Below are 16,085 nucleotides of genomic sequence, written 5' to 3' on the forward strand. Positions count from 1 at the left end.
CCAGACCATCCAGACATAAAATTAATTTGAAAACACTGGTCTTAGATGACACACCAGACCAGACAGAATTGAACATATATGGAACATTTCATCAAAATAGCAGAATATACATTCTTTTCAAGTGTATGTGAAACAGTCTCCAGGACAGATCACATGCTATGACACAAAATAAGTCTCAATAAATTTAAGAAGACTGAAATCATATTAATATAAAGCATCTTTTCTGACCACAATGCTATGAATGTGGAAATCAATTACAAGAAAAGAAACATAAACACAAACACATGTATTTTAAACAACACGGTACTAAACAATCAATGGATCACTGAAGAAATCAAAGAGGAAATTAAAAAAAATATCTAGACACAAATGAAAATGCAAATACAATGACCCAAAATCTATGGGATGTAGCAAAAGCAGATCTAAGACTGAAATTAAAACAAGTCTAGGGACTTCCCAGGTGGTCCGGTGGTTAAGAATCTGCCTGCCAATGCAGAGAACAAGGGTTTGACCCCTGGTCTGGCAAAGAGTTGGACACGACTGAGTGACTGAACTGACTGACTGACTGACTGGGAAGGTCTCACATGCCAGGGAGCAATTAAGCTGGTGCACTGCAACTACTGAGACCACACGGTCAAACTAGAGAGTAGCCCCTTCTCACAGCAACTAGAGAAAAAGCCAGTGCAGCAATGAAGATGCAGCACAGCCAAAATAAAATAAATAAGTCTACTTCAGGAAAGAAGAAAATTTTCAAACAAGTCATCCAACCTTATATCTAAAGGAACTAGAATATAAGAAGAAACAAAAACTAAAGTTAGAATTTTGAGCAAATTCCAGGAGATTGTGAAGAACAGGGAAGCCTGGCATATTGCAGTCCATGGGGCTGCAGAGAGTCAGACATGACTGAGCGACGGAACAACAAAGGTTAGTAAAAATCATAAAGATAACAATGGAAATGAATAAAATAGAGACTGAAGAAAACAAAAAAGATCAATGGAAAAAACAGTTGGTTCTTTGAAAAGAAACAAAATTTATAACCTTTAGCCAGATACATAAAAAAAAAAGACAAGCCACATAAATAAAATCAGAAATGAAAAAGGTTAAATTACAACTGATGCCACAGAAATATAAAGAAATATGAGAGATTACTATGAACCATAATTTGCCAATAAAATGGACAAGCAGTAATAAATACCTAGAAACATACAATCTCCAAAGACCCACCAGGCAGAAACAGAAAATATGAACAGATTAATCACCAGTAATGAAATTGAATCAGTAATATAAAAACTCCCAACAAACAAAAGTCCAGAACTAGATGGCTTCACAGGTGACTTCTACCAAACATTTAGAGAAGAGTTAATACCCATCCTTCTTAAACTATTCCAAAAAATTAAAGAGGAAAGGTCACTTTCAAACTCACTTTACAAGGCCAGCATTATGCTGATACCAAAACCATAGAAAGATACCACAAAAAAAAAAATTACAGATCAATATGCTTGAAGAACACATATGCAAAAAAATCTTCAGCAAATTATTAGCAAACCAAATTCAACAATACATTAACAGAAAGATCATATACCATAATCAAGTGAGATTTATTCAAGGCATGCTAGGATGGTTTAATATCCACAAATCAATCAATGTGACACACCATATAAACAACTGAAAACTAAAAAGTACATTATCTCAATAGATGAAGAAAAAGCTTTCAGCAAAATTTAACATGCTTTTATGATTAAAAACAAAAAACTCTCAACAAAGTGGGTAGAGATAGAACATACCTCAACATAATAAAGGCCATATACGACAAATCACAGCCAACATCATACTCAATGGTGAAAAGCTGAAAGCAATGTCCTCTTAAGAGGATTAAGACAAAGATATTCACCCTCACTACTTTTATTCAACATAGTATTGGAAGTCCAAGCCATGGTAATCAGATTAAAAAATAAATAAAAGAAATACAATTTGAATGGAAAGAAGTAAAACTGCCACCCATGATATACTATATACAGAAATTCTTAAAGACTCCACCAAAAAACTATTACAACTAATACATGAATTCAGTAAAGTTATATGATATGAAACTAATATACAGAAAATTTCTGCATTTCTATATACTAATAATGAACTATCAAAAAAGACAAATTAAGAAAGCAATACCACTTAAAATTATATCAGAATGAATAAAATACATAGGAATAAATCTAACCAAGGAGTTTTGGGAAAGACTTGTACTTAGAAAACTGTATCATACTGACAAGGAACTGAAGATGACAACAAACAAATGGAAAGATACACCATGCTCAAAGACTGGAAGAAATTAAGATGGTAATGACGACCCTATATGCAAGACAGCAAAAGAGACACAGATGTAAAGGACAAACTTTGGGCTCTATGTGAGAAGGTGAGGGTGGGATGACTTGAGAGAACAGCACTGAAACATGTATATTACCATATGTGAAACAGACGACCAAACCAAGTTTGATGCATGAAGCAGGGCACTCTAAGCCGGTGCACTGGTACAACCCAGAGGGATGGGATGCGGAGGGAAGTGGGAGGGGGGTTCAGGACGTGGTGACACATGTACACCCAGAGCTGATTCATGTCAGTGTATGGCAAAAAACACCACAATATTGTAAAGTAATTACTTTAGCCTCCAATTAAAATAAATAAATCATTTTTTTTAAATGACCATACTACTGTCCAAGGCAATCTGCAGGTTTAGTGCAATCCCTATTAAAATACCAAGAGCATTTTTCACAGAACAGGAACAAACTGTAAAATCTGTATGGAAACATAAAAACACCCAAATAACCAAAGCAATCTCTAGAGAGAAAAAAAAAAGCATGGAGGTATGCTCCATGATTTCAAACTAAGTTGACCCTTGAATAATCATATATATCTTCTCTTCCTATCTAGGTTAAAAAAAATCCTTAAGAATAGGAACCAAATATGAAATTTTTTTTTTATCATCTACAGTGTCTTATTCAGAGATGAATATAAAATTCAAATGCTTTTAATATCAATATAGAACATTAAAGGATAAAAGATAAAATGTAATTGAAATCACATTATAATAATTACAGGAAAAACCAGAGATTCATGATTTTTCATTTTTTAATCTTTTATTACTTGATAGTGAAGAAAATGTTCATTTTTATAGAGTCCTCAATGTTTGTTATAATGAGGTTAGATTTCAAGTCGGTAGTGATTCCAACATAGTTACTGATTAAAATGTTAAGTATTTTACCATTCTGCAGTTCTCTATTGGTTCCTGTTCCGTATATTTTAACAACCCACACCTACTAGAAAAGGCTATTTCAAATTAATGCAGCACCACTATCAATACGGGCAAAGAAAGTTAATTAAATACTACTGCAGTATCATTAAGTTACTTAATAGTTTTTCTATAAACACATAGCAAATACTCACACTTACCTCTTTCAATTATAAAAGCAGCTAATGAGTTGCTACATTTCAGATAGTCTGATTGACTAGAAATTAGTTGACTAAATGTTTCTTTAACAATCTGTGAAATCTTTGCAAACTGAATATGTCTCCCTTCTAGAAAAAAAAAAATCAAATGCAACATGAATTTGAAGAATACTGTGCTTTATTCCAGAGGCCAGAATAACCTTTCAACTAAATGAGTTAATTTTCAGAGGTATGTAAGCAAATTTATAATTTATGTCATGACTGAGATTTTAAAGCATTCCATTCTAAAAGTATAGAAGTTATTGAGCTGTTGGAAGTTATTGAGCTGTTGGATAGATTTTTGTTTAAAAAAAGAAGCGCAAGTATTACAAATTATAAGATTACTGATTTGTATTTGATAAAATATTGAAAAGTCATACAGGACACAAGACAATTCTCTGTTATAAGGGACTGTCCCACATTGCCTGACGAGCACGATCTCAGTGAAAACCAATAGTCTTCCCTAATCACTGTGATAATCAAAATATACTCCTTAGTATTTGCCCCACTGAGAACCACTAAAAAGCACTAAATACTTAAACTCTTGCTATTGTTCCATGTTCCTACAAAAAAAGAGAAAAAACCCAGACTTTGAAAGGAGATAAAGGTAGCTTAAAGTAATTAGGATTACTACAGAATAGTTATAACCAAGAATATATATCAAAACTTACCCATGGACTTTTTAAAAAATATGAAAGTTTTGAGGTTCTGAGATAGGACCTTGGCCACCTATTGCTTTGTGTATATATGCTTGTGTATCCCCAGGGAAGAATCATTATTCTAGAGAATGAGAGGTTGCAGAATCACCTAATAGAGTATTTCTCAAAGTTTACTTGTTTACTAAGCCACTGAAAGTTCCTGATGTTCCATGATGGCTGCTAAGTAGTCTTATCAAATGGTCTGCAGTCCATGATATCTTCAGAGGAAAAAAGTAATGACACAATTTTGCTCTCATGCATTGCACATATGTGAAACATAGAAATCTACTTTCATAGAAATTCTTTTCTTACCTGCTTAATAAATATATTAAAAAGGCAAACAAATGATAAAAAATTTTAACATTATTAGCCTTAGTTAATACAACTAATCTCAGGCCATTTACAAGTTTTTATTTATATTTGTCAAACTTGAATTTTTGTTTGTTAATATTGTCAATGCTTTCTTAGCAAAAACAGGTAAAGTCACATCAAAAAGAGTTAAAGAACTTCATAAATAAAATCATAAAATGAAATTCTGAGGGAAAGAAGAATGAACTACTGGTTATATTCTTTTATCTAACCACAATGTGTGAAGGTGTAAATTATTACAATTGCCTGCTAGCATATATTTCATTTAAATTTGCAAAACCATTGTGTGGCATAAAAATTAGTTTTTGGTGTTGGTAAAAATGTATAGTGTATAGTAAAAATATGAATGAGAAGTATTCAGCAACTTGGCTCTGCTTATCACCAAAATCTTATGATACAGGAGAAGCATACTCATTTAATGATATTTTAAAATGAAACCTTTTTTTCACTCCAACAGCAATATAAAAGGTGTACATTCAGAAGTCTTCCTCTCCAAATGCAACCACTATTATCAGGATGGATACTTTGATGAACAAAAATATAAACAAATAAAAACATATACTACTTTAAAAAATAAAAACTGGGCATGCTAAAATCCACTCTGCAACTGGTCTTGGGCATCATTCAAAGGTAGACATTAATGCTACCCTCCTTCTTAATGGTTCCAAAGAATGAATGTAATTTGCTTCATCACATCCTATATGGTTGGGCTTCCCTTGTGGCTCAGCTGGTACAGAATCTGCCTGCAATGCAAGAGACCTGGGTTTGATCCCTGTGTGGGGAAGAAACCCTGGAGAAGGGAAAGGCTACCCACTCCAGTATTCTGGCCTGGAGAATTCCACAGACTGCATAGTTCATGGGGTCGCAAAGAGTCGGACAAGACTCAGTGACTTTCACTTTGACTATATAGTTAGCAATTATTTTGTGCAATGACACAGAACAGAAAAATACACTGCAATTAATACTGACAGAGTAAGAATTATGTGTATGGCAGGACAATGTTTCGCTGCATATAAAAAAGGTTGCACCTAAATATTATGAAGAACATTTAGAAGTTAACAACATGCTGATAAAGCTCTTGATCTTAACTGGCTGTTGAAGGAAATAATGAATCCTGTGAATATAAACAAATCTTTGCTACTGAATGGATCTCTTATTAGCATGCATATGAATAAGGAGCAATACCATTTTTCCTATACATGTGTGCTGCTTGCTGAGGAAATAAAATGTTCTCACAAATCACTGGACATGAAGGATGAGATAAAGCATTACATATATGATGTTAACACCATTTCCTTGATTTCCAGCTGCTAATTTCAAGTGATCCTTAGTATCATAAGGAACCTGAATCTATCTTCAGAACCAAAATATGGTTATATTAAGTGAAGATATAGTCCAGTAAAAATATGGCAAAGTAGACAGGCTGTGAAAAAATGATACCTTCCAAAACTGGCCCAAAAGGAGCTGTTCAGGAGATATTTATGTATCTCAAATCTGTTCTTCAAAGTGATAATATTCAACTCCTGTGTTTACACATAAGCCTGAAGAATGATATTTGTCCCTCCCTTTCCTAACAGAGAACTGTTAATTTTTAATTTTTTAACTCCTTACCTGAGCCTACCAAACCTGACTCTACTCATGTATTTTTGTAAACACATTGTTAACCACATACTCAGGGTACCAGTAATCTGTATTATCTGCCCATCATCAACCTAAGATTCTTTCTACTATTCATTAAAAATGTCCATTGAAGGTGAAAAGACTAGAGCCCCTTTCAATATTAAGAGATCATTCCTGTTGAAATGATCACTCACTGTCCTTCTGTTCATCAATTCCTATGATCATTAGATCAAGTGACAATATTTGACTGAATATATTTAACTATTGGTTGATTTTGCCTTTTGAATGTGCCTATTTCCCCTGGTCTAGTCCTTTTACTTGAAACAAGCACACAAATGTACAGAGCCTTTTTCTGTCTCAGAAAGACCATGGAAAACCAAGCCTGAAAAGTGTTTTCAAATCCTAATCCTCAGACCTGGAAAGGACAAAGAAAGAAATGCCCTTCTTCATTTTAGTTCTGCAAATACTCTAAATTTTAAAGTCTGAAGTGTTACTACTATGTAGGCAATGTAGAAATTAAGGATAATTTCCTGCCTTTCAGGAGATTAACAATCTAATGGGAAAAGTATACAACAATCACCATATAGTGTTGAATAGAATAAATACTACAATAAAATAATAGCAGTTACTATTTAGTGAGCACCTACTGTGGGCCAGGCACTGATCAAGATTTTGTACATGCATAAATTAATTTAAACCTCACAATAACCCTATGAGGCAGTTATTATTGTAGCCATTTTACAGGTAGAGAAATTAAGGTGTACAGAGAGAAGTAAGTGGTTCTAGGTCACACAATTAGTAACTTTAATTGCAGTTACAGTTTTCTTGAGCTTGAGTAACAACTACCATTAAAAGAAAGTGAACAGATTGAAATGACTATCCCAACCATCAAGTACCAGAAAGCCACTGGATTTCATTAATGACCAGCCCACCAAAGCACAGAATTTTCAAAAAAGCAGTTACATGATGTTGATAAGTCATCTCTTCATAGGAAAAAAGCCACTTCTTCAATTGTTCCTCTCCAATTTTATTATTTGTCTAATTTTTAGCAGAGTATGGAAGGAAATACTCATCTTTGTAGAAGTGTGACAGGTTTGAATAATAAATTACTAATGCACATTTTCATACCTCTGCATATTTTAATTGTATGCTGTTATAATTTTTAATTGGGTTAATCTTCTTTTAAAAATTATCATAAAGGGCTTTCCTACCATAATGTACTTTTGAAACATATACTGGTTCAGGTGAAACAATAGGTTCTGCAGGGATAGGAGGAGGACCTGTAAATAAAACAAAATCATAAGGTAAAAATGAAACTTAAATGTTCAAAAGGACAGGTATAATACTATTCTGTAATAAAACAACAATCCAAGAATGATTGTTTTTTCTATATACTTCTGCCAACTCTAGGCCATCAATTATCCATTAGCTCAGCCTTTCTAAATGTGTTTATTATACTGAAATCAATTATACAAACACCAAATTATACATTTCTGGTTCCCTATTCTTATGCTACTATATAGCTTGCTTTGTAACAGATTCAACATTCTGAAAATCGGTTAAAATTAAACCCTAGTTTAAATGCTTATGAACAATTTTATATTTACAGTAATACCAGGTAAAAGATTTGTAAGATATTTGTATTTAATAGTCTATCAAAAATCTAATTTAGTAAGTAAAAATTATCATGTTATTTTACCAGAGTATTTTGTAGGGGAATACTTCATTCAAAGTTTTCTAAGTTATTTATTTAAATGAACTTGTTAAATGAGTAATTTAAAGACCTAAACATAATTCAGAAACAATTTCATTCTTTTGTGCCAGTAGCACAATAAAAGTAATTGACATGAAAAAAAAGTTTTCTAAGTTTTTTACCCAATTCTTTGCAATAGCTTTCTAATTTGGTTCCAAATTAGGGAATCCAGGAAAAACAAGAAAAAAGCAGGACACTAAATCAAAGGGACAAAAAAGATCAGTAAAGTTTAAATGAAAAAAGTCCAGGAGCAAAGGTTCAACTAAAGTAGTTAGCATCTCTCAAGAATCATTCATAAAGACAAAGGCAGTAAACAGAACTGCTACTCTGGACCTCACTTTGAGTAAAATGAAAAACTGGTTGAAAACACAGAAATTAACAAAGAAAGATTGACAATGTCATCTTGGGGTTCACATTAGTTAAGTAAATGTTGACTATAGTTAGATATATACACTCTTAACTTTAGATAAGCAGAACTCTAAAAACTCAGAGGAAGATGGATTTTTTCCCATCTGTTCAGTGGGTGAAATGAAAACTAAAGATATTAATCTTGTTTATCAAGCACAAATGCTTTCAATAAATAAGAAAATGTGACTGTACAAGTTGGTCTACATTTTGAAACACCATAAACAAACAGGGAAAATAATCTTGAAAAAGAAGAACAAAGTTGAAGGACTCACACTTCCTGATTTCAAAACTTAATACTAAAGTGACAGTAATCAAAACTGTGGTAATGTCATATAGACCAATGAAATAGAATAGAGAGTGCAAAAATAAATTTTTTAAAAGGCCTTCAAATAATCCTCAACAAGAGCACCACTACCATTCAATAGGGGAAATGACAGCTCAGTTCAGTTGCTCGGTTGTTTCTGACTCTGTGACCCCATGGACTGCAGCTGCCAGGCTTCCCTGTTCATCACCAACTCCCAGAGCTTGTTCAAACTCAGGTCCATCAAGCTGGTGATGCCATCCAACCATCTCATCCTCTGTCATCTCCTCCTCCTCCTGCCTTCAATCTTTCCCAGCATCAGGGTCTTTTCTAATAAGTCTAATGAGGGGAAAGAACAGTCTTTTCTAAAAATGATGCTGGAAAAACTAGATATTCACATGCAAATAAATGAAGTCAGATCCCTTAAATAACACTATTATACAAAAATTAACACAATATGGATCAAAGACTCAAACATCAGAGCTAAAACTATAAAATTCTTATAAGAAAACATGGGAAAAGCTTCATGACACCGGATCTGGCAATGATTTCTTGGACATGATGTCAAAGGCACAGGAAACAAACAAAAAAAATTTTTCAAAATTTTTCAAAACTTTTTCAAAACTCAATGGACATGGGTTTGGGTAGACTCCAGGAGCTGGTGATGGACAGGGAGGCCTGGTGTGCTGTGGTTCAGGGGTCATAAAGACTGGGACATGACTGAGTGACTGAACTGAACTGAAAGAAAGTTTAGTCATAATTAATGCATTTCTGTCATTCTTTGAGAAAACAATGTTCAATATTAAAATGCTATCACTGGAGATGGGAAAATGCTACTTTAATGTTCACAAAAAAGGAAAATATAAATGTTTAGAAACTAAAAATTGTAGCCAAAGGGCAAAAGATTTGCTAGCCCTAGATAAACGTTTTGAAAACTTTTAAGGAAATGCATTTTTCATGAGAAACCAATTGTAAATATCCTTTTCTAGTAATTAAATTAGAAATTGGGAAATTCTGTAGATATGTTTTAACTTGATTTCAACAAAGTATTTTAATTCTTTGAGGGTATAAGATGGGTCTTATTTGAGTCTAGATTCCCAGTGTTTATCACAGCCCCTGGAACACTCATGCATGTGTGCGTGCTCAGTCATGTCCTCTTTGCACCCCCATATGGGCTGTAGCCCACCAGGCTCCTTTGCCCATGGAATTTTCCAGGCAAGAACACTGGAGTGGGTCACCATTTCCTCCTTCAGGGAATCCTCCTGATCCAGGGATAGAATCCACATTTCCTGCATCTTGTGTATTGGCAGGTGGCTCCTGGGAAAACTGTCTGAAACATAGCAGATCTTCAAACCACAGATTTAGTGATTTGAATGTATGCAATGGTTGGAAAGAAATAGGGAAAATATTTCTGGGCACATACCTAAGTGGGTTGATAGCTTATAAAAAATTATATATAGAGATTTTTCCATTAATAAACTGCCAATATATGTAAGACTGCAAAATCGCATCTAGTCCTAAAAAAATTAATAAATCTGAAATATAGGGAGCAGAAATATGAAAATTAACAAAATACTTCCTGAGTAGTTATTTAATCCAAACTATGACAAACTATTTTTAAAATAATGAAATATACACATCAAATTTGAGACGTGGCAAAATAGATCACTTTTAATTATTAAATAATGGTTTTACTTAAACAGAAAAATTAAAACATATGAAATACAGATTGTACTTAAAGAACAAAATGACCTTAAGGGAAGTGTTACAAAAGAAATATTACAATTAACAAGTTATAAACAAAAAAAAAGTCCAGTCATAAAACAAAGTGATAATTTGAATTTAAAAATAGTCAACTGTCACTGTTTAAATCAAATTTAAATGTTTTTCTTTATTGAAGTTGCCTCATTTATAGGGAAAACAAAATGTAATCTAAATGAAATCAAAACCAAAATGAATAAATTAAAAAAAATCAAAATGAATGAATACTGAAAAAAACTGTTACTGTTTACTATGCTAACACATATATTCCTCAAATTGATTAATAACCTCTGTTAATTGATTATGTTACTCTTCACCAAGCACTGGTTAAAGGCTCTGCATGCATTATTTATTGAATTCTAAAATGACAGATATAGGAGGTATCTATCTTTGTCTCCATTTTTCAAATGACGAAACTAAGGCTTAGAAGGCAAACAACTTATCTGTCCAGGGACAATACTCAATATGGAGCAATCTATTTCTGGAGTTTACACTCTCAACCCACTTGCTATGTTACCTTGCTGCTGCTGCTAAGTCGCTTCAGTCGTGTCCGACTCTGTGCGACCCCATAGACGGCAGCCCACCAGGCTCCCCTGTCCCTGGGATTCTCCAGGCAAGAACACTGGAGTGGGTTGCCATTTCCTTCTCCAATGCATGAAAGTGAGAAGTGAAAGTGAAGTCGCTCAGTCCCGTCCGACTCTTAGCGACCCAATGGACTGGAGCCTACCAGGTTCCCCTGTCCATGGGATTTTCCAGGCAAGACTACTGGAGTGGGGTGCCACTGCCTTAGGCCCTTATTTTCTCAAGCAATCCTACCATTATCAAATTTAACACAAGCAAATGTCACAAAAATTGCATAAAAACCTGTCCATGTTAAATGTATAGTTTAGGAGCATAACAAGAATCCAATAAATTAAAGAAAAAACTAAGTTTCAGTACTCAAACCCATAACAAAGTTACTAGACAGTTCAGCAACATGTTTATATCTTTCGTGCTAAAATATACAAGAGTATTTTAACTACTATCAAATAACTCAGCGATCAGCAAAAGAAGGAAATAATTCAAATTCTGCTACCTCTATCGTGCAGTTGGCAAGTAACTTCATTACTGTAAATCTTTCAGATGACTCTTTCTGGAAAATGAAGCATTTTACAACACTACTTTATAATAAAAAATATTTACCTGATGTTTCTGAAATTCTTGGTTCAGGTTCATTCAGCTGTAGAAGCTCATCAAGAGCTAATTTTGCTGCATTGGATCTAGACTCCTTTTTGTTTTGTCCCAGTCCAGTCTTGTATTGAATACCATCCACCACAGCACAGAAAGCAAAATATGGTCCCATAACATTACCTTGAAAAGTAACTCAGAATAAGTTGTAATACTTCACAGAATGATCTTACAAAAGATGTCTGTTAAATAGGAAAACATTCCAGTACAACTTCATAAAACAATCTCAGCTTGACAGTTTTTCTGTAGGGCCAATACAGGTTTTAAGTATAGCTGAGTGGACCCCTAAACTTGTTCTGAGGAAAACTTCAAGCAGCTAGTGTGGCTTCAGATTCAGCATCAACAATAGGGCCAACTTTAGAGCACATGTCACACACAGAGTGACAGTGTCTTGTATAATGCCTGGCAGTGGTAGGCATTCAAATGTCTATCTAATGATCAATGAAAGGGAAAATGTGGAGCATCTGGCAACACGTCTCCTTTCAAACCTCAGTACCGATGAAGTTGAATTTTTCCTGTCCTCTGAGTGCCCTGATACTCTTATAAGCTCCAGAACAGAAGGAATTCCTTTGAAGAAATCCTATGTTTCTATCAGAGTCACAGAAACAATCCAAATCCATCACAGCTTTAGGGTGCATAGTGGGGATTTACATGGGAAACCAAAACAAACAATAATAAAAAAGATATTCTAAAGAACGAAACTGTTCAATCATCCAAAATTCCCAGAAAAAGTATCTTTACACAATTACATTTACCTAGTTTTCATATTTTCCTGATGAAAAATAAAATGGAATCCTCTAATTTTACTTTTTGGTATTCAGACTATAGCCTTCCTAATAGTGTTAGTTGCTCAGTCATATCTGACTCTTTGTGACCCCATGGTCTGCACCAAGCAAGGCTCCTCTGTCCATGAAAATCTCTAGACAAGGATACTGGAGTGGGTTGCCATGCCCTTCTCCAGGCAATCTTCCCAACCCAGGGATCAAACCGGGTCTCCTGCCTTGCAGGCAGATTCTTTACAGTCTGAGCCACCAGGGAAGTACAGGAGGCCTTTAAGAAACTTAAGTCTTTACTTTGGTTACAAATGGCGAGGTACACTGTCACTCCACATAAGCCTCTTTATTATTATTTTCTCACATACTCCAATAACTGCTAGGTTTTTAAAATGTACAACAAGATTTTATAAGCAACTCCAGACTGTATCAGGATAAACTGCTTTCCTCCCAACATCTATGATCTCAGTTTCCCAAATTTCTTCCTTCATGATCACCTGAGTTCCAATCCAAATTGAGTAAACCTGCGACTCATATTTTTAACAAGTGGCCCAGATGATTCTTATGTTTGAGATACTATGCATCAAATTTGTTACTAAGTATCCTGTATCAGAGAGATGAGACTTTAAGCTTCATCTTGTTTCTGCCCCAGGTTCTCAAACTTTACCTTCATCTAAATCCACACTACCTAGCTGGTTTAAAAATACTGATACTGTGTTTTTTCTATCAAATCTACAGAATTAGGTAATTCGACAGTACTATGCACATGAAATGAACACTATGAACAATCACTGGGTTGTGTTTTTGAGTTTTGCTTAGTTCAATTAAGAGTTGACCAACAGAATGGCAGAAAGCTAACTAATTACAGAAAAATTCAGTCTACAGTATTGAACACATCCAGTTATCCAACCTACAGTGACAGGACTAGGAAAACTCTACCTTTTTTTTGTCACCTGTTAATGTACTGCTGTTTCACCCAAATCAATGACTAGAAATTTGGCTTCACTATGACAATCTACTACATATAGTAGCTCTAAGATCCCTATTGGTAACAGTATCAGTAATAGAAAATTAAAGAAAGGAAACTACTTGATAATGTGTGTGTGTGTACACACACATATGCACACATATGAAGATTTTTAAAGATTGTGCTCCTTTGCTTCACATGCTTTTAGCCTATCAATGCCTCTTAAGAGCAGGGGGCAGTTTAAGAGAGAATGGAGAAATTAAGTCACGGGCAAGTCTTCACAGAGAGAATCAGTCACCTAAGTGCTATTTTCCCTTCTAACTTTTATATTTCAGAAGCCAAATTTGACTGTAATTCTTGTCAGGCATCATCATCACAGAATACTCATAAAAATAATCAGTCCAAATATTTAACATCCCTACAAAAGCATGTTTATGCTATAAGGAGTACCTAGTTACACTTGAAAATAATCTACAAGGCTGATGAGATTTCCGTTTAACTAGCCATACACAAAAAATTAAAATTCAGCGATTGTAAAATTTTTGTATGAGTAAATTTAGAGTTTCAAAATGCTAAACTTTGAATATAAACATTTATGAAGTATCCTGTCAAAACATACTAGTAATTATCCAACCCCAACATTAGGTGAATAAAGGAAATAATTTAATTTAGTGCCACATATATACTCTCCTTTTAATAGGAAAATATTTTCTAGTATTGTAACAACCAGATACAACTTTTTACTTGCCTGTTGTCACTGTTTCCTTCAGGTCAAGCTGAACCCGCTGCATTTGTGCAAACTGGTGCAAGGCTGATACAGGATTTATCTCTCCACGTTTGTATTTCATTATAAATTCTTTAGGTATTTTTTTCGGTGGAAGGACAGGATTTGAAATAGATGAAAGACCTTTGGAAAGCAATGGTTCTGGAAAATTACCTAAAAATAAATGTTTATGCTTGTCAATTTGGTTAAATTAAATAGAGTAGTAAGACAAGCAAAAGCACTAAACCCTTCCCTAAAATGGAAGACAAGTCTACGCACACAGTCACATGTGTTTTTCATCAAAAATGTTTCTACTACTAAAAAAGTTTAACCTGTTATGTATATACCTTCTGAAGTACTAAGGCTATTGTGCAAAGTGCTGTTGTCAAAGTATAAAGTGATATCAAAGAATCATAGGATTTCAGTGACGTCAAGGTCTTCAGAGGCTAAGTCATTTTTACACATGAGGTCACTGAGGCCTAGAATGTAGTTAGATTTGGTACCAGAACCTAGAGTCTGCTTTCGATTCACTATTTTTACCTTTTAAGTTGAATTAAACTGAATTTTTACTGTGTGTGTCCTGGCTTTACACTTAACACTACAGTAAGTGATATGTGGAATATAACCCCTTATAAATCCAGTTCTTTCCTGAAAGGCATAAACACAGACTCAATTCAAAAAGGCAAGACACATTGGAAGTGGTCTTGTGCTCAAGTGGTAAAGAACAATTAAGTGAACAGCCAGGGGAAGCATTTCTACTGGGCTGGGAGTCAAATCCAAGTTTCAGTTGGGACATGGCCACAGGTAAATGGATATATATTCTGGAAACAGTGAAACTGGAAGCTCATCAAAACTGACTGGACATCCCAGAATCTTATAGAACTTAGGCATTATTACAAATGTAAAAGAGTTTGTACCCGTCACTTGCGTAACCTTGGATGCCATGTTTGACAGGCTGTAACTTTCCGAGGAATATCCTGTGGGTGTAGTTACCGTCTGGGCTGATGGCTGAACTGGCAAGTTCTTTTTCAGCATCTGGGCAAAGCTAGGGACCCGAGAACTCTGAAACCAGTCATTGTTTCCAGACATTTTCTCACCTACAAATCGTTAAGAAAAATAGCAGAAAATTTAAAAAGTACTATGTAAACTAAAAATACTTACTCTGAAATAAAAACAACCACATTCCCATACATTCCCATACATGGCCTTTACACACACACACACACACAGACACACAGTCCCATGACAAGCGCTCCCATGTCATGACTGCTTTGTGACCAGTTTTATGGTGACAGATCTGTCTCCCAAACCCCTCCCCAAAGCACTTCTACAAGGAGGAAAGGAGGGACGACGTGGTTTTTGGTGAAAAGCCTTTCTCAGGGGTCAGGAAAAAAAAAAAAGGAAAAGAAAACAAAAATTTGAGACCCCTCCAGTGGCCACCCGGTTGGCGGACTCCTGAGCCCCAGCCTAACTCCCACCCACCAGTATTGTCCTTCTTGCCCGGCTGGCCGGACTCCGCTGGCGGGCTACTCTGACCGAGCCGCAGGCCAGGTCGCAGGCCGGGGGCTCGCCGGCCGGCCGCCGACGACGCCGTTGCTTCTTTCTCCCGGCCTCAACCTCTCACTTCAGACGGCTTGGCTCGAGAGCCACGCGGCCAGAAGGGCGTCTTTCAAAAGCCGCCTCGTGGAGTCACCGCAGGACCGGGTGGACGCCCCACGCAGGCCTCATCCAATCACCAACCGTCCTTTCGGCCCACGCTTCCGCCCCCGCGCCTGAGCCAGCGCGTGCCTGCCGAGCTCCAAGATTTGCGATGCCAAGTGACGCAATGATGTTGGGCGTCGCGCATTGCGCATGTTCAAGGCCTCGTTGAGGTACTACAGGTTTTCCGTGTGTAGGTAGCTGGGCCCATGGCCTCCTTGTCTGCTGGGAAAGGCAGATAAGATCACACAGTTCAGCCCCTTCACT

General features: G+C 35.5%; 1 protein-coding gene across 5 annotated transcripts in view; it reads right to left on the reverse strand.

Moving 5' to 3' along the window:
* The window catches only part of ADAD1 (adenosine deaminase domain containing 1), a 78,143-nt gene extending 62,404 nt beyond the window's left edge, over positions 1–15,739 (reverse strand). For 3 of the 5 annotated variants that reach the window (XM_055549883.1, XM_055549882.1, XM_055549881.1), the window contains exons 1-6: positions 15,603–15,739; positions 15,038–15,217; positions 14,106–14,294; positions 11,573–11,740; positions 7,379–7,447; positions 3,445–3,570 (exon numbers count right to left, since the gene is read on the reverse strand). In XM_055549883.1, coding sequence (XP_055405858.1) covers positions 3,445–3,570; positions 7,379–7,447; positions 11,573–11,740; positions 14,106–14,294; positions 15,038–15,209 — 724 coding nt within the window. In that variant the 5' untranslated portion in view covers positions 15,210–15,217; positions 15,603–15,739. The remainder of the gene's footprint in view (positions 1–3,444; positions 3,571–7,378; positions 7,448–11,572; positions 11,741–14,105; positions 14,295–15,037; positions 15,218–15,602) is intronic. The other 2 variants (XM_055549884.1, XM_055549885.1) reach the window with 2 other exon arrangements.
* Between the last annotated feature and the right edge of the window lie 346 nt (positions 15,740–16,085).

The sequence above is a fragment of the Bubalus kerabau genome, chromosome 16, assembly GCF_029407905.1.
Source record: "Bubalus kerabau isolate K-KA32 ecotype Philippines breed swamp buffalo chromosome 16, PCC_UOA_SB_1v2, whole genome shotgun sequence".
Classification (NCBI taxonomy): Eukaryota; Metazoa; Chordata; class Mammalia; order Artiodactyla; family Bovidae; genus Bubalus; species Bubalus kerabau.